Here is a 24781-nt window from a genome sequence, read left to right on the forward strand (position 1 = left end):
GCGAAGGTCCACCATCACCACCACAGGCTTTCCTTGCACTGTTTCCTTCTCTGGCTTCTTACACTTTTTTAAAACTTGTCTCTGATGTTTTTTATTCTACTTTCTGCATGTCAGTCTTTAGATTAGTCATGTTTTCCCTCTATCACCTATCTGTTTTATCATGTTTGATTTCTATGTTGCTAAGGACACTTGGGCGCCTGACTTGTTAGACACCCCTTTATGCATGAACTAGCAGGGGGGAGGCAATGGCGTGGTGGTAATGTCACTAGACTAGTAATCTAGAGCCCAGGCTAATGCTCTGGGGACTTGGGTTTGAACCCCACCACTGCAAATGGTGAAATTTGAATTCAAATAATAAACCTGGAATTAAAAGCTAATCTAATGGTGACCGTGAAACCATTGTCAATTGTTGTAAAAACCCATCTGGTTCACTAATGTCCTTTCGGGAAGGAAATCTGCCGCCCTTACCTGGTCTGGCCTGTATGTGACTCTGGACCCACAGCAATGTGGTTGACTCTTAAATGCCCTCTGAAATGGCCCAGCAAGCCACTCAGTTCAAGGGCAATTAGGGATGGGCAATAACTGCTGGCCTAGCCAGCGACACCCACATCCCACAAACGAGTCAAGAAAACTGCACAGATCGTCATTTGGCAGATTAAATGAGAGAAACACTTTCCAACTATTTTTCCATGTTAAGTCTGTGCTGGATTGTATCAGTGCCCCAAGTTTGCATGATTAAATGGAGATTAAACAAGTGCCCGCATGCCCAATTTATCTCGCATAGTTCATTCTTGTATGATCCTGCAGTGAGTTTCTCTGTGTGTTCTCTTCCACAGATGTGAGTGGATATGTAGATTTGGCAGGATATTCATAACATTTTTCATGTACTTCTATCTTTTTTGCCAGTTCATTGAATGTCAATAGATTGAACATTTTTTTTGTGTGATGTGAACCGGGCTATAATGTCATGATATTTTACTCATTGCTTTTTTTGTTCAACAGGTTGTTCCTATCCTGCTTCACTTAATAACAGCCATCAGTAGTGTGCGTCTATATATTCCAAAAGACCTGAGACCACTAGACAATAGGCAAAGTGTTTTGAAATCAATACAGGTAAATTAAGTTCTCTAGCAGTTTATTTGAGTGTTGTGGATTCTAGTTCCAGTCCCACTCTCTGTTCCTTACTTAAACCACATTAAACTTTAAATGATTGCAAGACCTTTTGGAGAAAATGGGCAGGATTAAAACAAAAATCCATGTGGAATTTTTTTCAGACAAAGCTTTATAGCACTGTGACTGTGTATTCCTAACCTTTCTTTGTGTTTTAGGAAGTACAGAAGAGATTTCCTGATGGTGTACCTTTACTGGATCCAATTGATGATATGGGAATCAAGGATCAGGGACTGAAGAAAGTAATTCAGAAAATTGAGGCTTTTGAGCACAGAATGTATTCACATTCTATGCACAGTGACTCAAATTTGGAAACTGCCTACAGGCTTTGTGAGAGGAAAGCACAGGCAAGTGATCTACATTGATGGCTGTGTTGTTTATGAGGAAACATCATTTTTTTAAATTGTGCATGTGAAATGGTATTTATGGCTTTCTTTGCAGTTTCAGAAAATTTTGGCACCCTGATGCATGAGTTAATTTGTGACCATATGGTCCTTTTTAGCATTGTACAGTGTCCAGTAAAATAATTTCACTTATCTTATTCAAACTGGTTAAAGATAAATGTAGTCAAAAGTAATAGTTGAGAAATGTGGGCTATTTCTGGGTTTGAAGTATAAATAACAATTTATATCAAAACTATATCATAAACAAAATACTACAGATGCTGATAATATGAAATAAAAACAGAAAATGCTAAAAATGTCTCAAATTTAAAAAAGGCGATTGAACAAGTCCAAGGAACTATAGACCAATTAGCCTAACATCAGTGGTCAGAAAGATAATGGAATCTTTGAGCGAAGATGCAGTGGAAAAACATCTAGAAACTAAAAATATAATAGTCAACATGGGCTTCGAAAGGCAAAGTCATGCTAGGTCTAACTTACTGAATTTTTTGAAGTAGTAGCAGAGTAGAAACTGGTAACACAGTATTTTCTAAAGGCCTTTGATAAAATACCGTGTAGTGGACTCTTGAATAACATTATGTAGAATTAAGGGACAGTTCACAGAATGAATAGCAAGCTGGCTCCAAACAAAGAAGAGAGTTGGGTTAAGACCACTGTTATTCACAGTTTACCTAAACAATTTGAACATGGGCATCCAAAGTACAATTTCTGCATTTACAGCTAACACCAAATTGTGAGATGTAATTAATACAAAGGAAGATTGTGACAGAATGCAAGAAGGACAAATTATGTTTGTGTTTTATGATGAGGGTTGATGAGGGTCATGTGATTGATTTGGTGTACATGGACTTCCAAAAGGCATTTGATGTGCCACAAAACAGGTTTGTCAGCAAAGTTAAAGATATGGAATGAAAGGGACAGTGGCAGCATGGATACAAAGTTTGCTGAGTGACAGGAAGCAGATTTTAGTGGTGAACAGTTGTTTTTTGAACTGGAGGAAGATGGTTCCCCAGTGGTTCGTGTTAGGACTGCTGCTTTTCTTAATCTATGTTGATGGCTGGTGGACAGCTATAAAGGTAGGGTTGAAGAGAGGCGAGTTGAAGAGACTCAGCAGTGGGGGGAGGTGGTGGCGTACTGGTATTGTCACTGGACTAGTAACCCAGAGACCCAGGTATTGCTCTGAGGTTCGAATCCCACCACAGCAGAAGGTGGAATTTGAATTCAATTAATAAATATGGAATTTAAAGCTAATCTAATGATGGCCATGAAACCATTGTTGTTTGTTGTAAAAACCCATCTGATTCACTAATGTCCTTTGGGGAAGGAAATCTGCTGTCCTTATCTGGTCTGGCCTACATGTGACTTCAGATCCACAGCAATGTGGTTGACTCTTAGATGCCCTCGAAATGGCCGAGCAAGCCACTCATTTCAAGGGCAATTAGGGATGGGCAATAAATGCTGACCTGGCCTGCGGCGCCCACATCCCATGAAAGAATTAAAAAAATGTTGGCAGGGAAACAGACAGAAGTGCAAGGAGAGAGCCAACTGTGTAATAGCCCCGACAACCAACTTCATCTGCAGTGCCTGTGGAAGAGTCTGTCACTCTAGAATTGGCCTTTATAGCCACTCCAGGTGCTGCTCCACAAACCACTGACCACCTTTAGGCGCTTACCCCTTGTCTCTCGAGACAAGGAGGGAAAAAAGGAATTAATGGCCCAGAGTTGGATGTGCAGGGCACAATTTCAAAATTTGCATATCACACAAAACTTGGAAGTATTGTGAACTGGGAGGAGGATGCTGATAGACTGATAAGAGGGCATAGGCTGGTGGAATGGGTGGACAAGTGGCAGATAAAATTTAATGCAGAAAAGTGTGAAGTGATTGATTTTGGTAAGAAGAGCAAGGAGAGGTAAAATAAAGGGTACAATTCTAAAATGGGGTGCAGGAGCAGAGGGACCTTGGAGTTTCTGCGCACAAATCATTGAAGTTGGCAGGGCAGTTAGAGAAAGCATTTAATAAAGTGTATAGGATCCTGGGCTTTATAAATAGGGGCATTGAGTACAAAAACAAGGAAGCTATGATAAACCGATATAAAACACTGGTTCAGCCTCAATTGGAGTGTTGTGTTCAATTCTGGGTATCCTGCTTTCGGCAGGATGTGAAGACATTAGAGAGGGTGCAGAAAAGTTTTACATGAATGGTTCTAGGGATGAGGGACTTCAGTTACATGGATAGATTGGAGAAGCTGGGTTTGCTCTTCGAGAAGAGGAGGTTGAGAGGAGATTTGATAGAGGTGTTGAAAATAACGAGGGTCTGGGCAGAGTAGATGGGGAGAAACTGTTCCTGTTGGCGGAAGGATCGAGAACCAGAGGGCACCAACTTAAGGTGAATGACAAAAGAAACAACAGTGACATGAGGAAAAACCTTTTTATGCAGAGCGTGGTTAGGATCTGGAATGCTCTGCCTGAGTGTGTGGTAGAGGTAGATTCAATTGAGGCCTTCAAAAGAGGATTATTATGTGAAGTGAAAAAATTTGTAGGGATAGGGGGGAAAAGACAGGAAGTGGGACAAGGTGAGTTGTTTTTCCAGAGAGCCAGCACTGTAAGATTTGGTTCAGGAGTCACAGATACCCAAATACGGCTGCTGCCTTAGCCTTTGTGGGTGCTAGGGGATGATAGCATGGATCTGTTCTCACATCGTACGGGAATGGGGGCGCACCTTGTCCTAGGGTGTTGTCTTGGTTTTATAAATGCACAATGCGCTACGGATTAATAGCTGGAAGCTGTTCAACAAGAGGCTTTTGAAGCTCAGGGAGTCAAACTGACAATCCTTACTGTCCCTCGTGTGCTGATTACAGTCATGCAAGCTATCTGCGAATGCTAACTAGGGCCTTGTGAAAATCAGTGTTCACTTTCCCTCGGACCCTTTTGAAGTTATCCTCTACTCTCTGGAGCGAGCCCATAATGTCTCGGCTTTAACTCTAGGGATCAGGCAGCTTGGGGGATCTGTTTAAAGTCGTCATTCTCTTACTCTGATTGTGAGGTCTTAAAAATTTTCCTTTTTGGCGTGAGGAGGAGGGGGCTGGTGTTCATGTCCATTGTCAACCCCAACTCCTCTTTGAGAGCCCTAACCTCAGCTGGGGAAAGGCACCTGTGAGAGGTCATGGTCGTGACCTCTTGCTTGACTCTCGTGGATGTGGATGTTCCTTTGCCACTCTGCACTCCCTCCTCTGTCTTGGTTTTAGCCTGTCTTGTGGTCCTGGCTTATGTAACCACGCATACCATTATTTTCCTGTCTATCTTGTATGGGAGAGGTGGAGAAGAGAGGGTGAGATTTTCAGCTATATTGTCACAACAAGGGCTGGGGTTACCTGCTCTGATTTTGTAGACAGCAGCCATCAGGACCCGCTGTTGGCCAATTTGTGCCTGGAGTTGATGGATTTTGAGCTAAGCACAGGGCATTGTCTGCTTTAGGGAAGGCGGCAGTTTGCTGCTGAACTAACTTCCTCAAAGACCCCCTTACATCTTCTAACTGCTCACTTAGTCTGGTATTTTCTGCCTATCATTCAATATTTTGTTCCAGTATCTGCTCTAATTTTTTTCTTTCTCTAACACGCTGTGTCATGTGCTTCCTGTTCCCAGTGTAACTGTAGGATGGCAATGCTCTGCTGTCAACCTTTGCTTTCTCTTTGTAACTAATCCACTTGCTCTCTTAGTTCTTGTTTATTTTTATTAAACTGTGAGGCACGTAAATGTGCCCCATCGTTCAATTTATCACTGCCCTTTTTTAACTTAAGTTTGCGTTTCTAAACCACCTCAGAGAGCCTACCCAAGAATGCACTCGCATTCCTCATAGGACTCCGCTATGATCCCCACTATATCCTTTGCTTCCGGTGCCCCAGCTTTCTTCTTCAAGCTGTCTATCAGTTGCTCTCTAGCATATGCCAATGCTATTGTAAATCCAGGTTTCGCTTAAGAACTACAACTTAAGACTCGTGCTTCTCATATCTTAATCTCTGTGAATCCAACTTCTAACACCGTTGGAAGATTTTGGTTCAGGAGTCACAGATGTCCAAAGAGTTGGGTCAAGCTCTAATGTAATTTTAAAGCAGTTTATTACGAAGCAACAGCTTAAATATAATGTATAGGTTAAATAGACAGAAATCGCATAAAGCCGTGATGGGTGAGAACTGTTTACTAGGCCTGGATGGGACGAACGGATGGGGGAAGTGGGAAGATGCTGATCTCTAGCTGGCGATGGCAGTTGCCTCAGAATGGTTTACTGCTCCCGGATTGGATGAACAGATAGAGGAAGCAGGATAATGTTGATCTCCATAGCTGGCAGTGGCAGTCTCTTCTGCTATTGGTCTTTTGGGCTAACCAGGGCATTCGGCTGGAGCTAGCATGGATCCACCTTGAGAAGCTCTTTTCTGTCTGAAGAAGACTGAAGATTTCTCTCCTGAGCACCTGCTCGTATACTTTATTTTCTAGGGGGTGGTAGTTTACCCTATGTCGATCAATTGCTCAGTCATCAAGGGACAAAATAAAAGTTAACCCCTCCCATGCCCATCACTCTGCCCATGAAGTCATCTTGTGGCTTATCGCTTGTTAGGTGCGTTTTGTAAACTATCAGATGTTTGTCTAGCGAGGGTATGAGTTACCTTATCTGTTTTAGGAATGTATTGTTTCAAAGCCTGTGCTAGAGTCATGTCCTTGGCAGAGATAACAGGCCTATGCTGTCCGGTGTCTGTCAGTCGAACAGACTGCTATAGAATCTTTGAGAGAGCTATTTCTATAATCATTTAATTTTCTTAAGATTTTTTAAGGTTATTAGATGGCCATTTCTTAAGGCACAGGCCAAATGACCTTCTGTGCTGTTACAATTCTATGATTCTATCATGTTGATAAACTTGCAGAATGGGTGTTTAATTAGCAAATTGATTCCAGTTTAGTTAATTGTGAGGTGGGGCATTTTGATAGGAAAAATAAGGAGGCCACGTGCTGCTTGGATAGTGGGAGTCTAAATGGGGGAGGGGAGTAAAATAATCTTGGAGTACAAACAAACAAATCACTAAAAGTAGCGACACAGGTTAATGCTGTCATTAAAAAAGAACAAGCTTTGCTATTTCCTTCTAAAGGGGTAGAATTGAAAAGCAGGATAGTCATGTTAAACTTGTATGGAACCTTAGTTCAAAGATGCTTTTAGCATTGTGCAGTTTGGTGTTAATACTGTACAAAAGATATATAGGCATTGACAAACTCTCAACAAAAAGATTTGCAAGTATGATACCAGGACTAAGAAAGTATAACTGTCAAAGGATTGAACAGGCTGGGTCGCATTTCTCTGGAAAAAAGGCTGAGGAGTGACAAAATAAGGTCTTGAAAATGGTGAAGGGGTCTGACAGTCAACATAGAGATTTTTTACTCAAAAACTAGGAGCCTGATAGACAAGATTGTCAATATTTCAGTGGGGATTTCAGGAGAAACGTCATTAACCAAAAAGTGGTAAGGATGTGTTACATGCTGCCATAAGGAATAGTTGAGCAAAATAGCACAGATGTGTTTAAGGGGAACTAGATAAACACAGCGAGAAAAGAATGGAAAAGTATGCTGACACAGTTAGATATATGTGGGAGGAGGCCTTGTGTGGAGCATAAATGTCAACATAGATTTGTTGGGCAAAATGGCTTTCTGTTTTGTAGACTTGATCTAACTCAGTGATGTAACACTCAACAGGTGAGGCAACATCTGTGGAACAAAAAACAGATTTGATGTCTCAGGTCGATGACCTGCACCAAGGGTCTACTTGCCTCTCTTCTGCACTCCTGGTCCATGGGAGCCGCCTTATCTTGCCAAATATTCTATGCTTCCCTTCTCATCTGCTATTCTGCTGTAACCATTAAATAACCATCCTATGGACCTATCTCCTGTTTCTATGTTTCACTCATTTTGCATTGCGCCATCATTCACTCCTGCCCTCCACCTTACCTCGGACCTCTCCCCTTGGTTCCTTCCCTCCCCGCCTTTTTCCTGGCTTGTCATTTGCTTAAAAGTTGTTCATCTTTAACATCCTCTAGTTTTGATGAAAAGTCGTTGACCTGAAATGTAAACAAAAATGTGTTCCAAGATTTGGTGAAAAAATTGATTGAATAAAAGCTTCCAGATACTTAATTGCTTTGAGGTCAGCAAGTGGGTCTTTTGTACCACTTAGTAGATTGTGCCACATAGTCAACTTGAATTGCATGTACTGAATATTCATACATCTGTATATATAGATTGCTGGAGATATCAAAGCAGCAAAACGAGAACTGAAGAAAGCTCGAACAGTTTTGCAGATGGATGAACTGAAATGCCGTAAACGAGTGATCAGGCGATTAGGCTTTGCCACTTCATCTGATGTCATCGAAATGAAAGGACGAGTTGCTTGTGAAATAAGCAGGTCAGGCATTAAGAAAACTAGCAATACCCATTTATATCATCTTCACTTTCTGCCAACACTTGGATATTTCACTTTGAATTGAATTATTTTTTCCTATCCCGATTATTGCTATAATTTCCTAGTGCAGCATCTCTCCATTGTAAGCACACTTCATTCCTGAACGAAATTTAAAAACCTCAGTTGCAAATGTGGTCTGATGCAACATGAATGTTTAGAACTCCTTTTATGGTGCTTTTATACTACAACATTAATAGAAGTGCATAGCAGTTTTGCTTCCTTTCAGCATTGCAGTTACAGTTTAAGCCTGCCTAAATTCAGAGATTACTCTGCTTCACATTTTGTCATTTTTAACACCCACAATTCCACAATTTAGCATCTATGCAAAACTGAAACTGATTTGCCCCTATGCGAGCTTTTGACCTGAGCTTCTATTTGAAAGAAAGTTGTTTGACAGCAGCATCACAGCCCATAGTTTGAAATGTTAAGTTCATATACTGCTTTTGACATTCCTAGGTGTGAGTCAGTGTCTGAATAATATGTGGAGAGAGGAGTTACTATCTTTAGAGCAGTCTTTGGCACTGTTTGATGTAGCCACCTCTAGCCTGGTAACAATTGAGAGCTTAAACTAACAAATAGTCCCAGTGACTGGAAAGGGAAGGTCTTTGGCCATTAAGCCTCCTCTTGAGATTTTCTGAAAACTTCTATACTTTCACAGGCTTCCTCAAAACTTGAGAACTTTGACCAGGTCTTTAGCCCCTCACCTTAGCTCTTTTCCGCTTCTGATTGGCATCCACTGTTTTGTCCTCCTTCATGAAAAATGTTGTGAGATAGAATTTATTAGTGGAGAAGGAGTTCATTTCTCTCCTCATGTCTGTACCAGCTCAGATACAGCTATCTACTTAGTCCTATTTCCTTTCTGTTTCCCTTGCCCTTTTTTAAAAAAAAAGTCAGATATTTACCCACATGCCTTTTAAAAACTTTTATGGATTTTCAAACATAGGTTTTAGGATATGAAGCATTCTACAAAAGCAATATTTTAAATAAAAATTCTGCTAAACTATCATTCTTATGGTGATAAATTTATGCCTTCTATTAACTCACTGACAGGTGAAAATAGTTTTCCCTCATTTACCTTGTCAAAGACCCTCACATTTGTGATTTTGATCACTAAATCTCTTAACCTTTTATGTTCTAATTATAATATATCTAGTCTCTCCTCATAATTCAAGTTTCTCAGTTCTAATATCATGTAATAAGTATATTCTGTACTCTCTCCATGTCCATGAATGGTTTGCTAAAGCAAGATGCCAAAACATAGGAAGAATAAGTTGTTCAGACCCTTGAGCCGGTTCTGCCAGGCTATTAGGTCATAGCTGATATGTACTTCAACACCATTTACCCACCTTTGATCTATATTCTTTGATACCCTAACCTAACTGCAAGTTGCACTCAGTCTTGAAAATTTCAACAGACCCTGTGTGAGCACCAGATTACCACCACTTTTGTGTGGAAAAGTGCTTCCTAATTTCATATCTTAACAGCTTCGCTCTAATTTTAAGATTGTATCTCTTGTCTTGTTTCTTTGTATCTTTCTAAAAGCAGATTATCTGGTCATTATTCCATTGCTATTTATGGGACCTCGCTGTTTGCAAATTGGCTGCAACGTTTCCCACATTATAATAGTGACTGTACTTCAGAGGTACCTGTCTCCTCCTTTCAAGATGCTCCTCAAGACTTACCAAGTCTTTCTGACCAAGTCTATCCAAAGATCTCTTTGTGACAATCAAATTTTGTTTGATTATGCGTTACTACATTAAAGGCACTATATAAATCCAAGTTGATGTTCATGTTGACCAAGGCACAGTACAAGTAAAGCATCACTTCCTCACTTCTAAATTTCAATCCTCTTGAGATAAAGGCTGACATTCTATTAGCCGTTTTGAATAGTTTTTGTACTTGTGCACTAACTTTTTTTTTTGTACTTGATCAACCAAATTTCTCTGCTCCTCCACAGTCCCTGTCACTCGCCATTTAGAAAATATTCCATACTTCCCATATTGAACTTCATACGTCATAGTTTTGCCCACTCAATCTGTCTATCTTGCCTTTGTAAGTTCTTGCTCCCATATATGCAACTTTTTATAAAGTATTACTGTGCTTCCTCTCTTCGTATCCTATCCAAAGTTGAGTATAAAACGCAATATTTCTTCATCCAAGTCACTGATATGTATGATGAAATGCTGAGGCCCTCGGCACAGATCCTTGGGGAAAATCATTTGTCACAATGCACAAATCAGAACTTTCCATTTATTCCGACTCGCTGTTTCTGACTTCCCAGCCAATTACCAACCCATGTCTCAAGGTGGAACCAAATCAAATGCCTTCTGGAAATAAATATAGACACTCCCCAATCCAGCATGGGCCTGACTACCTCCAAAAAAAAAAATCAACTGGATTAGTTTGACATGTCTTAGCCTTCAAAAAGTCATCGTGGCCCAGAAAATAAACAATTGAATCAGTATGGGTGCAGCTAGAAAAAAGAGAAAATGCTGGTGTAAGTAGTTTATTGGTCCACTGACAGTAGCTATAGTGTTAAGAGTATAAATCAGGAAGCGAGAGGAGAATGCAACAAGGTCAATGTAATAATCTTGGGGGACTCGAATCTTCATATAAGTTGTGGCAAACCAAATTATCAAAAGTAGTTTGGAAGGCAGGTTGAATATCGTTTTCTAGAACAATATGTCAAGAAACCAACTAGAGAACAGGCAAATCTAATTGAATTTTTGCTGAAGTAATAGAGAAGTTTGAACAAGCGAATGTGGAGGATGTTGTCTGCATAGATTTTGAGAAAGTGTTTGCTGAAGTCCCACGTAAAAGGATGATTAACAAAATTGATGCTCATGGAAGAGAAGGGTCATTGTAAGTTTGGTTTAAAAAAAAGCTAAAGGACCGAAAACAGCAAGTCATGGTTAGTTGCTTTTCAGACTGGAGGATAGTAAACAGTAGTGGTTCCCCCAAGTGTCAGTGCCAGGATTACTTTTTTTTTGCGATATATCTCGCCTTCACAACTCTGTGGGGTACAGAATTCCAGACATTCACTACCCTCTGAGAGAAGGAACTCCTCTGCATTTCAATTTTAAATGAGTGTGCCTTTATTCTGTAACTATGTCCCCTAGTTTGAGATTCCCCCACTAGTGGAAACATCTTCTCAATATCTACTCTGTCAAGCCCCCTCAGAATCTTGTACGTTTCAATAAGATTACCCCTCATTCTTCTGAACTCTAACGAATAAAGGCCTAACCTGTTTAGCCGTTCTTGATAAATCAACCCCTTCATCCCAGGAATCAGCCTAGTGAATCTCTTTTGAACTTGAATACGGGGACCAAAACTCTACTCCAGGTGTGGCCTCACCAATACCCTGTACAGTTGTAACAAGACTTCTCTATTTTTCAAGTCCAACCCCCTTGCAATAAAGGCCAAAATTCCATTTTCTTTCTTACTTACTTGCATGCTAACTTTTCTGTGTTTCATGCACAAGAACACCCAGATCGCTCTGTGCTGCACTTTTTTGGAATCTCTCTCCATTTAAATAATGGTGTGCCTTTTGATTCTTCCTACCAAAGTGCATCACCTCACACTTCCCTACATTAAACTCCATCTGCCAAGTTTTTGCTCACTCACTCAATCTATCTATATCCCCTTGCAGATTCCTTATGTCCTCATCACCACATGCCCTCCCACCTATTTTTGTATCATTAGCAAATATTACACTCTGCCCCCTCCTCCAAGTCATTAATATAGATAGTAAATATTTGAGGCCTGAGGACTGATCCTTGTGGCACTCCAGTAGTTACGTTTTTCCAACCTGAAAAAGACCTGTTAATCCCGACTCTCTGCCTTCTGAATCGCCTGCAACAGGACATAGATAGGCTAGCAGACAAGTGGCAGATGGAATTTAATACAGCCGAGTGCAAGTTGATGTATTTTGGCAGAGGGATAGGGTGAGGCAATGTAGACTTAATGGCATAGTTCTAAAGAGTGTGCAGGAACAGAGGAACCTTGGAGTGCAAGTGCCTAGATCTTTGAATGTGGCAGGATATATTGAGAGAATGGTTAGTAAAGCATATGTGATCTTGGGTTTCATAAATAGAAGCATTGAGTTCAAAAGAAGGGAGGTTTTGTTGAACCTTCATGAAGCTCTGGTTATGCCCCAACTAGAGTATTGCATCCAGTTCCGGGTTTTTGAGAGGGTGCAGAGGAGATTTACCAGAATGGTTCCAGGGATGGGGGATTTTAGTCACAAAGTTTGTTCTCCCTGGAGCAAAGGAGATTGAGGGGAGATTTGACAGAGCTGTACCAGATTATGACAGTCTTGGAAAGTTAGACAAGGAAAAATTGTTTCCATTAACTGATGCTGCAAGGACTAGGGGGGCACAGATTGAAGGTTTTAGGCAAGAGATGCCGGGGGAATGTGAGGAAGAACTTTTTCACGCAGCAAATGGTAATGACCTGGAACTCGCTGCCTACAAGAGTGGTGGAAGTGGAGACAGTCAATGACTTGGAAAGGAAGTCGGATGGACACTTGAAGAAAGTAAACTTGCAGGGCTACATGGATCAAGTGGGGAGCGGGACTGACTGGATTTCTCCACGGAGAGCCGGCATGGACTCGATGGGTCAAATTGCCGCCTCCTATGCCGTAAATGACTCTTTGACTTCATAATTCTCAATGAATATACATTCCCTTGAATAAAATCGCCATGGGAAAAGTGGTCCGCAACTGTGGCTTATATAGTAAGGTGAGCAAAAAAAAAAGAAGCTTACAATGTTGCCAAAAAGAGTAGTTAGCCTGAGGATTAGGAGGATTTTTGAAATCAGGAAAGGATGACAAAGAATTTGATAGCGGGAGAAAATGGAATGAGTGAGTAAACTGGCAAGAAATGTAAAAACAAATTCTAAAAGCGTCTGCAAGTTGTGTAAAAAGGAAAAGATCGTCAAAAGTAAACATAGGTCCCTTAGAGGCAGAGATGGGAGAAATTATAATGGGGAAGAAGGAAACCGGGGGTGCAGAGGAACATCACCAGAATGATTCCACTTGTTGGGTTTTCAGGCTGTAACTCGTGGAGTGCCACAAGTATCAGTGCTTGGGCCTTGGCTATTTACAATCTATATCACTGACATAGATGAAGGTACTAAGAGTAATGTAACCAGGTTTGCTGCTGATGCAAAGCTAGATGGGAAAGTAAGATGTGAGGAGGAAACAAAGAGACTGTAAATGGTTATAGATGGGTTAAATGAGTGAGCAAGAAGGTGGCAAATGTAATATAATATTGGGGAAATGTGAAGTTATCGACTTTGGTAGGACAAGTAGAAAAGCAGAGATTTTTTTTTGAAAGGTGAGAAACAATTGAATGTTACCCATGGTTCAGTGGGCAGCACTCTCTCCTCTGAGTTAGAAGATTGTGGGTTCAAGTCCCACTGCAGGATTGGCGCATAAAAATCTAGGCTGACAGTACAGGGCAGTACTGAGGGTGTACTGCACTGTGAGAGGTGCAGTCTTTCGAATGAAACATTAAACTGAGGTGCGGTCTGCTCTCAGCTGGGTGTAAAAGATCCCCCGGCACTATTTTGAAGAAGAGCAGGGGAGTTGTCCCTTGTGTCTTTGGCTAATATTTATCCCTCAACTAATATCTCTAAAAACAGATTATCTGGTTATTATCACAGTGCTGTTGATGTGAGTTTGCTGTGCGCAAATTGGCTGCCATGTTCCTACATTACAACAGTGATTACAATTCAAAAAGTTCAAAAGTGTAAAGTGCTTTGGGTCATGAAAGGCGCTGTATAAATGCAAATCTTTCTTTTCTTTTTGTAAACGTTGGTATTCGGAGGGACTTGGGGGTCCTTGTACACGAATCTCAAAGTTTACTCATGGGTAAAGCAAGCAATCAGGAAAGAAAATGATATGTTAGCCATTATTGCAAAGGAATTGGAGTATAAGAGTAAGAAAACTTGATGGCAATTATCTAAGGCTTTGTTGAGACCATAGGAGTACTGTGTACAGTATTGGTCATCTTACCTAAGGAAGGATACCTTAGAAGGGCTGCAAAAAAGGTTCACTGGAGGAATTCATTGACAGGGTTGTCATATGAGGAGAGATTGAGTAGAATGACTGAATACTCTCCACTTGCCTGGTTGGGTGCAGCTCCAACAACACTCCAGAAGCTAGACACCATCCAGGACAAAGCAGCCTGCTTGATTGGCACCCCATCCACAAGCATTCACTCTCCACCACCGCGCACAGTGGCAACAAGATGCACTGCAGCAACACACCAAGGCTCCTTAGACAGCACCTTCCAAACTGTAACCTCTACCCCCAAGAAGAACAAGGGCAGAAGTTGTATGGGAACACCAACACCTGCAAGTTCCCCTCCGAGCCACACACCATCCTGACTTGAAACTATATTGCCGTTCCTTCACTGTCACTGGGTCACAATCTCCCTTCCTATTGGTCATTTAGGACTGAGATGAGAGATTTCTTCACTTGATTCTGAATCTTTGAAATTCTCTACCCTGTAGGGCTGCGGATGCTCAGCATTTCAGTATATTCAAGACTGAGATTAATAGACTCTTGGGTGCTAAGGGGATCTCGGGACAAAGCAGGAAAGTTGAGTTGAACTAGATCAGCCATGATCTCAAAGAACAATGGTGCACACTCAAGGGGATGTATGGCCTACTCCTGCACCTATTTTTATAGCATCATCGAATGGTTACAGCACAGAAGGAGGCCATTTGCAGCTGTTGGGCCGGTCATGTTCATGCCAGATGTCTGCAAGAGCAACTCAAATAGTCTCACTCATCTGCTCTTTCCCAGTCGCCCTGCAATTTTTTTCTCTTCAGGTGCTTATTAATTCCCTTTTGAAAGTCACAATTGAATCTGTCTCCGCCACACTCTAAGGCAGAGCATTCCAGATCCTAACCACTCTCTGCTTTAAAATGTCTTTTCTTCTTGTCGTCTTTGGTTCTTTTGCCAATCACCTGAAATCAGTGTCCTCTGGTTCTCGACCTGTCCACCACTTGTAACAGTTTCTCCCTATCTACTCTGTCCCAACCCCTCGTGATTTTGAAAACCTCTATGAAATCTCTCAACCTTTTCCAAGGAGAACAGCTCCAGTTTCTCCAATCTGTTCACATAACTGAAGTCCCTGGAACTATTCTCATAAATCTTTTCTGCATAAACCTGGGATCCTGTATGCATTTTTAACCACTTTCTCAAGCTGCCCTGCACCTTCAATGATTTGTGCACATATAACCCTAGGTCCCTCTGTTGCTGCATGCCCTTAAGAATTGTATCCTTTATTTTATATTGCGCCTCCTCATCCTTGCTACCAAAATGTCTCATGTCACACTTCTCTGGATTAAATTTCATCTGCAATGTGTCCTTTTGCTATTCATGCACCTGTGGAAAACTTTTGGATTCCTTTTCATGTTAGCTTCTTGTCACTTCTCAAACAATGTCTTTGCCTCTTATTTCCTTTTTCACTTCCCCTCTGAACTTTCTATAGTCAGCCTGGTTCTCACTTGAATTCTCAACCTGACATCTGTCCTGTGCCCTCTTTTTCTGCTTCATCTTACTCTATCTCTTTCATCTTCCAGGGAGCTGTGGCTTTGGTTGCCCCACCTTTCCCCCTCATGGGAATATATCTCAACTGTAACTGAACCATCTCTTTTCTTTACAGTTTTGCCGACAAACCTTTGATTCCAATTTAACTGGGACAGATCTGCTCTCATCCTGCCAAAATTGGCCCACCCCAAATTAAGTCTTTAATTTTAAGTCTGTTCTTTGGCAAGGTCATACTTGTTTAAGTGCTCAGGTATGGTTGATGGATTGCACCAACCACAGCCCAATCAATGTTTTGTATTGTTTTCGCATTATCTATGTTTTTGCATTCTGTACCCCTATTTATCAAACCTTAGATCTTGCGTGCTTTATTCAATAGCTTTATCAACTTGTTCTTCCATTTTTAGACACGTCTTTCTGCACAAGAGGAATGCTATTATATTTAATTTGTTGCATGTAATCCAACTGAGGTGTGCAGTAATGCATGAATATATGTGACCATTTGCATTTTGTGTGATTGGTATTAACCAGATCATTTGTTTCTGCTGTAGTGCGGATGAACTACTTCTGACAGAAATGATGTTTAATGGGATCTTCAATGATTTGGCAGCTGAGCAGGCTACAGCTTTACTGAGCTGTTTCGTATTTCAGGAGAAGGTAAATATTCTCACTGGCCCTTCTTCTTTAAGAAAAATGCGTAGTAAAGTGGTTCTCCTGACGTAATAGTCATACAGGTGAAAAATTGACACATTTTAAATTTTTTTCTCTATATACAGGGATTAAATCTTGTCTACAAATTTAGAAGTTCTTTTTAATTTCTGAAAATATTAAGTTTGTTAGAGAATTTTGTTTTACTCTTCTTAATATGGTTTCTTTCCCCTTCTACTGATGGTAATCAGCTGTGCAGTGGTTGAATAAGCTCAGTACCTCCGCCCCCTCCCTCCCCCCCCCCCCCCCCCCCCCCCACACCCCCAAACACCATAGTCGTTTCAGCAGGTTATTTAACCATGGGAGACGGGGTGAGTAGTTAAAAGCTCAGTCTAATCCTGTCCATACATAAGCACTTTACAAGGGTTTACTGGATAGCGATCAGGAGCTTGGTTCTTTTTTGATTTTTTTTCCATTGCTGCAGTTTCCCTTGGGCTTTGTGGGAGCTTAATGTGCACAAATTGACCGCCACGTTTCCTACATTAAAACAGTAACTACACTTCAGAAATATTTAATTGGCTGTAAAGTGCTGTGGTCATGAAGGACGCTATATAGATGCAAGTTTTTTTTTTTTTGTTGAGATCCGCTTAGCTCAACAAGGACCATGCATCGAACCTGAATCCTTCCAAGTCTGTTTGATCAGTTGCTCTGGGAATTTACTTTCCAACTCAGCCATTGGGGTACTCGATGTATTTGTAAATTGCAACATTTTTGTAAGGTTGACAGTTCAGAAAGCTTAATAATTTTGTGGCATGGCAAAAATAAAATGAACACGACATATTTGACACCTAGGATCAGCTTACAAACTAAAATAAATCTCTTCATTGTCCAACTTCATAGAATAGTATAAATGCATTTCTGAAAAATTTGAAAAAGTCTGATGTAAATCTACCTTTCCAAGTAAGATTGTGTGATTTCCAGCTTGATGATATCTCTAGTAGTGATGTGAAACTTGGATGGTTTTAAGTTGATTGTTGATTCAGTTAGTGTGTCTGTTTGAAGAAGCCACTATATGTATAGCCAGTATAGTTTACAACTTGAACTGCAAATATGTAAAGTGACTGCAATACATTCCTGTGAGTATACAACACAATATACTTCACGATACAGATACCTGTGGTTGTCAACTTGCGGAGTGCAAATATTCAAAAAAGACTTATACTTAGCAACAAATCTGAATATTGCTGTATATTCTAAGTCTGTTTTAAATGCCATTATCCCATTCAAAAATATATTTAGTTTACTTAAATATTTAAAGGATATATCTAGAAATAGCAACTGCTCCTCTTATGAAGTGTGCAAAGATACAACTGCCTTATGTAAAAGCCCTTGCGTCCCTGGAAATCTGAGGTGTATGGGAATGTTGCACCTAAGACAGTAAGAAATAGAAGCAGGAGTAGAAACACAAACATATGAATTAGGAGCAGGAATAGGCCCCTCGAGCCTGCTCCGCCATTCAATAAGTTCATGGCTGAACTGATTACTCCACACTTCCACCTACCCCCGTTAACCTTCCACCCCTTACTTATCAAGAATCTATCTACCTCTGCCTTAAAAATATTCAGTGATTGCTTCCACTGCCTTTTGGGGAAGAGAATTCCAAAGACTCATGACCCTCAGAGAAACATTTCTCCTCATCTCTGTCTTAAATAGGCGACGTCTTATTTTTAAACAGTGACCCCTAGTTCGAGATTCTCCCACAAGGGGAAACATCCTTTCCACATCCACCATGTCAAGACCCTTCAGAATCTTATATGTTTCAATCAAGTTGCCTGTGACTTTTCTGAATTCCGGCAGATACAAGCCTAGCCCCTGTCCAGTCTTTCCTCATAACACAGCCCTCCCATTCCAGTTATTAGTCTCGTTAACCTTCTCTGTACTGCCTCCAATGCATTTGCATCCTTGCTTAAATAAGGAGACCAGTACTGTACACAGTACTCCAGATGTTGTCTCACCAATGCCCTGTATAGCTGAAGCATAAACTCCCTACTTTTGTATTCAATTCCCCTCGCAATAAAGGATAACATTCTATTAACTTTCCTAATTACATGCTGTACCTGCATACTAACCTTTTATGATTCATGCACTAGGACACCCTGATCCCTCTGCACCTCAGAGCTCTGTAATCTCTCACCATTTAGATCATATGCCTTTTTATTCTTCCTACCAAAGTGGACAATTTCCCACTTTCCCACATTATTCTCCATTTGCTAGGTCTTTGCCCACTCACTTAATCTATCTATATCCCTTTGTAGCCTCCTTATGTCCTCTTTCCTACCTATCTTTGTTTCCCCTCAAGTCTGCTCTGCCATTCAATACAATCATTGCTGATCATCTGCCTCAACTCCACTTTTCCATGCACTCCCCTATTCCTTTATTTCCTCAGAGACCAAAAATCTGTCCATCTCGGCCTTAAATATACTTAACCATGGAGCATCCACAGCCCTCTGGGGTAGAGAATTCAAAGATGCGCAACCCTTAGAGTGAGTAAATGTTCAACCTCTTTACCTGAGACAGACAGCAGAAACAATCTCTCTATGTCTACATTGTCAAGACCCTCAGAATTTTGTGTGTTTCAATGAGATCACCTCTCATTCTTGTAAACTTATATGCTCAATTCGCTCAGCACCTCTCCATCGGACAACCCTGTCATCTCAGGGACCAATCTAGTGAACCTTTGCTATACTGCCTCTAATGTGAGGATATTCTTCCCTAAATGTAGAGACCAAAACTGTACATGGTACTCCAGGTGTGGTCTCACCAAAGGCCTGTACAACGAAGCAAAACTTCCTTATTCTTGTTCTCCACTCCCCTTGCAAAAAGACCAACATGCCATTTGCCTTCCTAATTGCTTGCTGTACCTGCACGCTAATTTTCTGCGTTCCTTTTATGAGTATACCCAAGTCTCTCTGAAGGTAAACATTTACAAATTTCGCACCTTATACAAAAAAAAAAATTCTGCCTTTCTGTCTTAGTACCGAAGTAAATTACTTCATACTTCCCCACATTATAATCCACCTGCTACCGTGTTGCCCATTCACTTAACCTGTCTATATATTTTTGCAGCCTCTTTATGTCCTTTTTGCAGCTTAGATTTCCACCCAGCTTTGTATCGTCAGCAAACTTGGATACATTATTCTCTCTTTCTGCGTCTAACTCATTGTTATAGATAGTAAATAGCTGAGGCCCTGGCACTGATCCTTGCAGCCACTGATCCTTACATCCAACTTGAAAATGCCCATTTATCCCTACTTTCTGTTTCCTGTCCATTAACCAGCCCTCTATCCATGCTAATATATTACCCCAACTCCGTGCGCCCTTACCTTGCATATTGACCTTTTGTGCGGCACCTTATTGAATGCCTTTTGGAAATCTTGCGTATATGACATCTACTGGTTCCCTTTATCTACCCTCCGAGTTACTTTCTCCAAACGCTCTAATAAATTTGTCAAACACAATTCCCCTTTTGTAAAATAAGGACAAGAAATGCTGGAAATACTCAGCAGGTCTGGCAGCATCTGTGGAGAGAGAAGCAGGGTTAATGTTTCAGGTCAGTGACCTTTCTTCAGAACTGACAAATACTAGAAATGTAACAAGTTTTAAGCAAGTAAAGTGGGGGGTGGGGCAAGAGATAACAAAAGAGAAGGTGTTGATAGAATAAGGTCTCAGAGAATAACTGACCAGAAGGTCATGGAACAAAGGCAAAAGGTATGTTAATGGTGTGCTGAAAGACAAAGTGTTAATACAGAGAGGGTGTTAATTGACTGTAAAGCACAAAGCACTCCAAGCATAACATTAAAATTTTTTTAAAAAGAACAGAAACAGTGGGTAGGCACAGTAGAAATAAACTAACCAAACTAAGATAAAATAACTAAATAAAAAAGAAAAAATAACTAAAGATATAAAGGGGTGGCCCTTCATGCTGTGAAATTATTGAACTCAATATTCAGTCCGGCAGGCTGTAGCGTGCCTATTCGGTAAATGAGATGTTGTTCCTTGAGCTTGCGTTGATGTTCACTTGAACACTGCAGCAATCCCAGGACAAGAGTTGTGAGCATGAGAGTAGAGGATGGAGTGTTGAAATGGCCAGCAACCGGAAGCTCGGGGTCATGCTTATGGACTGAGCGGAGGTGTTCTGCACAGCAGTCACCCAGTCTGTGTTTGGTCTCCCAAGCTTCAATTGCCTTTTGTCGAAGAGACTTCCAAACTTCCACCACTCTTTGCATGTAAAAGTGTTTCCTAACTTCACTCCTGAAAGACCTGGCTCCAATGTTTAGGCTACACATCCCCCGTCCTAGATTCCCCAACCACTGGAAATAATTGCACTCTATCTAAAGGCCTGCTACCTGATGGAACCCGACGACATGTGTCGGGTTTGGGTCGGGTCGCTCTTCAGGGTCCGGCTTTTGGGCTCGGGTCGGGCCGGACACGCACAGTACTCCACAGACTCTGAGTCTGTGCATCGAGTGAGTGAGCGTCTCTATGATGTCATTGCGCTCATGCTGTAGCAGTAGTTTCCTTCTATTCCATCTATCCAAAAGTGGGAAGTACAGTGAGTACACTATGGTCTGGTCGGAAGCGGGAAAAAATGGAAGGACTCTGGTCCCATGTGGTTCTGTCGGGTTCGGGTCGGGCTTTTTTTTTCCAGACCCGAGCAGGCCTTTATCTCTATCTATACCCTATCCGTTCCCTTTAATATCTTGAAAACTTGGATCAAGTCACCACTTAACCTACTAAATGTCAGTTAACCTCCAAAATTTTTAATTTTGCTATGTATATTGGGTCATAAAGCAGAATTTGAGAACTATACTCTGGAATTTATGCTAATTCATCAGGATCTTTAAATGAATATTATCATTTTGATTGCAATACGAATACATTTTCAAAGAACCAAAACAGAAGATGCTACAAAAGGACAGCTTTTGTGAGAATACAGTAGCTTGAATATATTCAAGCTTTCAGATACTTTCTACAGGCAATTTCATTTGTTCAACAGTGTCCTAAATGCATACTTGTGTCATCTCTCCTCCAAATAAAACCTTTGAAGTCCAATTATCTGGTAACCCTAACAGAAAATCCGGAGCGGAACCCCGAAGGTGGTCATGTGTCACCTTTGGCATGTTTCCGGCAGTTCCTGCAGCCATACTGGTGCCAAACATCGTGCTCTGCACTCCTTTGGACCCCACCAGGAAGGCCGAGAGGGGGGTTTTGACGTTTGGGCAACTCACAACCTCCATACATCCGTCCAGGCATGCGCCATGGAGAGGTCACTCCATAGTCGCCTCACAGCGACCAAATCAACATGGAAGGCAGCAGTTACGGGTTATAAATTCAGCTCAATTGGTGTAGAGATTGGGCGCCACGGGTTGCCTTTGTTGGTGGGAGAGGTCATCGCATCTCACTGGACAGCTACCGCCCGCTTCAAACCGGGCAGCCCCCGGTCAATAAGGTTCTGTCCCGCCACAGTCCACCTGCTTCAATGGGTGCTTGGAGCTCAGGGTCATTGCCCGACAAGTGGACTGTAACACCGCACCAAACAGCACGACCAAAAAAGGAAAGAAGGTACCAGCCCTTTGTTTTGCAAGCTGGAACGTCAGAACTATGTGTCCTGGCCTGTCGGAAGACCTTACACAAATCAACGATTCTCGGAAGACCGCCATCATTAACAAGGAGCTCAGTAGACTCAATGTGGACATTGCAGCACTTCAGGAGACACGCCTCCCTGCGAGTGGATCTCTAACAGAGCAAAACTGCACCGCCTTCTGGCAGGGTAGGGATCCTCAAGAACCAAGACAGCATGGAGTGGGCTTCGCCATCAGAAACTTTTTGCTCAGCATGATAGAGCCACCCTCAAATGGCTCAGAACGCATACTGTCCGTCCGACTGTTCGCCGCCTCTGGTCTAGTACACCTACTCAGCATCTATGCTGCAACACTCTGCTCCCCACCTGAAGCTAAAGACCAGTTCTATGAGGAACTCCATAATATCATTAGTAGCATCCCCAACACCGAACACCTATTCCTGTTGGGGGATTTTAATGCTAGGGTTGGGGCCGACCATGACTCATGGCCTTCCTGCCTTGGGCGCTATGGCATTGGAAGGATGAATGAGAATGGACAGAGACTGCTTGAGTTGTGTACCTATCATAACCTCTGCATCACCAACTCATACTTTCACACTAAACCCTGTCACCAGGTTTCTTGGAGGCACCCAAGATCACGTCGTTGGCACCAGCTGGACCTCATCGTCACAAGGCGAACCTTTTTAAACAGCGTTCAAATCGCACGCAGCTTCCACAGTGCGGACTGCGACACCGACCACTCCCTGGTGTGCAGCAAGGTTAGCCTCAAACCAAAGAAGCTGCATCACTCCAAGCAGAAGGGCCGCCCGCGCATCAACACTAGCAGAATTTCTCATCCACAGCAGTTACGCAAGTTTCTAAATTCACTTGAAAAAGCCCTCCAAAACACTCCCACAGGGGATGCAGAGACCAAGTGGGCCCACATCAGAGACGCCATCTATGACTCAGCAATGACCACCGATGGCAATTGTGTGAAGCGGAATGCAGACTAGTTTCAATCTCACATTGAAGAGCTGGAACCTGTCATAGCCACTAAGCACATTACATTGCTGAACTACAAGAAAGCCCCCAGTGAGTTAACATCCGTAGCACTTAAAGCTGCCAGAAGCCCTGCGCATTTGACGACTGGCAACACCTATGCAGTCATATTCAGCTGGCCTCTGACACAGGAAACATCAGAGGAATGTACGATGGCATTAAGAGAGCTTTTGGGCCAACCATCAATAAGATTGCCCCCCTCAAATCTAAATCAGGGGACACAATCACTGACCAACGCAAGCAAATGGACCGCTGGGTGGAACACTACCTAGAACTGTACTCCAGGGAAAATGTTGTCACTGAGACCGCCCTCAATGCAACCCTGTCTCTGCCAGTCATGTATTAGCTGGACGTACAGCCAACAAAATCGGAACTCAGTGATGCCATTGATTCTCTAGCCAGCGGAAAAGCCCCTGGGAAGGACGGCATTACCCCTGAAATCATCAAGAGTGCCAAGCCTGCTGTACTTTCAGCTCTGCACGAACTGCTTTGCCTGTGCTGGGATGAGGGAGCAGTACCACAGGACATGCGCGATGCCAATATCAACAACCTCTAAGAACAAGGGTGTCCGCGGTGATTGCAGCAACTACCGTGGAATCTCCCTGCTCAGCATAGTGGGGGAAGTCTTCGCTCGTGTCGTTTTAAACAGGCTGCAGAAGCTGGCTGAGTGTGTCTATCCTGAGGCACAGTGTGGCTTTCGAGCAGAGAGATCCACCATTGACATGCTACGCTCCCTTCGCCAGCTACAGGAGAAATGCCGTGAATAACAGATGCCCATCTACATTGCTTTCATTGATCTCACCAAAGCCTTTGACCTCGTCAGCAGAAGTGGTCTCTTCAGACTACTAGAAAAGATTGGATGCCCACCAAAGCTACTGAGTATCATCACCTCATTCCATGACAATATGAAAGGCACAATTCAGCATAGTGGCGCCTCATCAGACCCATTTCCAATCCTGAGTGGCGTGAAACAGGGCTGTGTTCTCGCACCTACACTGTTTGAGATCTTCTTCTCCCTGCTGCTCTCACATGCATTGAAGTCTTCAGAAGAAGGAATTTTCCTCCACACAAGATCAGGTGGCGGGTTGTTCAACCTTGCCTGTCTAAAAGCGAAGACCAAAGTACGGAAAGTCCTCATCAGGGAATTCCTCTTTGCTGACGATGCTGTATTAACATCTCGCACTGAAGAGTGTCTGCAGAAACCCATCGACAGGTTTGCGGCTGCCTGCAATGAATTTGGCCCAATCATCAGCCTCAAGAAAACGAACATCATGGGACAGGATGTCAGAAATGCCCCATCTATCAATATCGGCGACCGCGCTCTGGAAGTGGTTCAAGAGTTCACCTACCTCAGCTCAACTATCACCAGTAACCTGTCTCTTGATGCAGAATTAAACAGGTGCATGAGAAAGGCTTCCTCTGCTATGTCCAAACTGACCAAGAGAGTGTGGGAAAATGGCGCATTGACGCAGAACACAAAAGTCCAAGTGTATCAAGCACGAGTCCTCAGTATCTTGCCCTACGGCAGCGAGGCCTGGACAATGTACGTCAGCCAAGAGTGACGTCTCAATTCATTCCATCTTCGCTGCCTCCGGAGAATCCTTGGCATCAGGTGGCAGGACCGTATCTCCAACGCAGAAGTCCTCGAGGCAGCCAACATCCCCAGCATATACACCCTACTAAGCCAGCGGCGCCTGAGATGGCTTGGCCATGTGAGCCGCGTGGAAGATGGCAGGATCCCCAAGGGCACATTGCACAGCAAGCTCGTCACTGGTACCAGACCCACCGGCCGTCCATTGCTCCGCTTTAAAGACGTCTGCAAACGCG

The 24781-nt window shown here is 42.4% G+C and overlaps 1 protein-coding gene across 1 annotated transcript in view; it reads left to right on the forward strand.

Annotated features, from left to right (window-relative positions):
* Nucleotides 1-24781, forward strand: part of mtrex (Mtr4 exosome RNA helicase) — a 215437-nt gene that overhangs the window by 150463 nt on the left and 40193 nt on the right. Inside the window, exons 20-23 of the mRNA XM_068033040.1 lie at nucleotides 1003-1113; nucleotides 1329-1517; nucleotides 7849-8012; nucleotides 16179-16284. Coding sequence (XP_067889141.1) covers nucleotides 1003-1113; nucleotides 1329-1517; nucleotides 7849-8012; nucleotides 16179-16284 — 570 coding nt within the window. The remainder of the gene's footprint in view (nucleotides 1-1002; nucleotides 1114-1328; nucleotides 1518-7848; nucleotides 8013-16178; nucleotides 16285-24781) is intronic.

This window comes from Heterodontus francisci, chromosome 1 (genome assembly GCF_036365525.1).
Source record: "Heterodontus francisci isolate sHetFra1 chromosome 1, sHetFra1.hap1, whole genome shotgun sequence".
NCBI lineage: Eukaryota > Metazoa > Chordata > Chondrichthyes > Heterodontiformes > Heterodontidae > Heterodontus > Heterodontus francisci.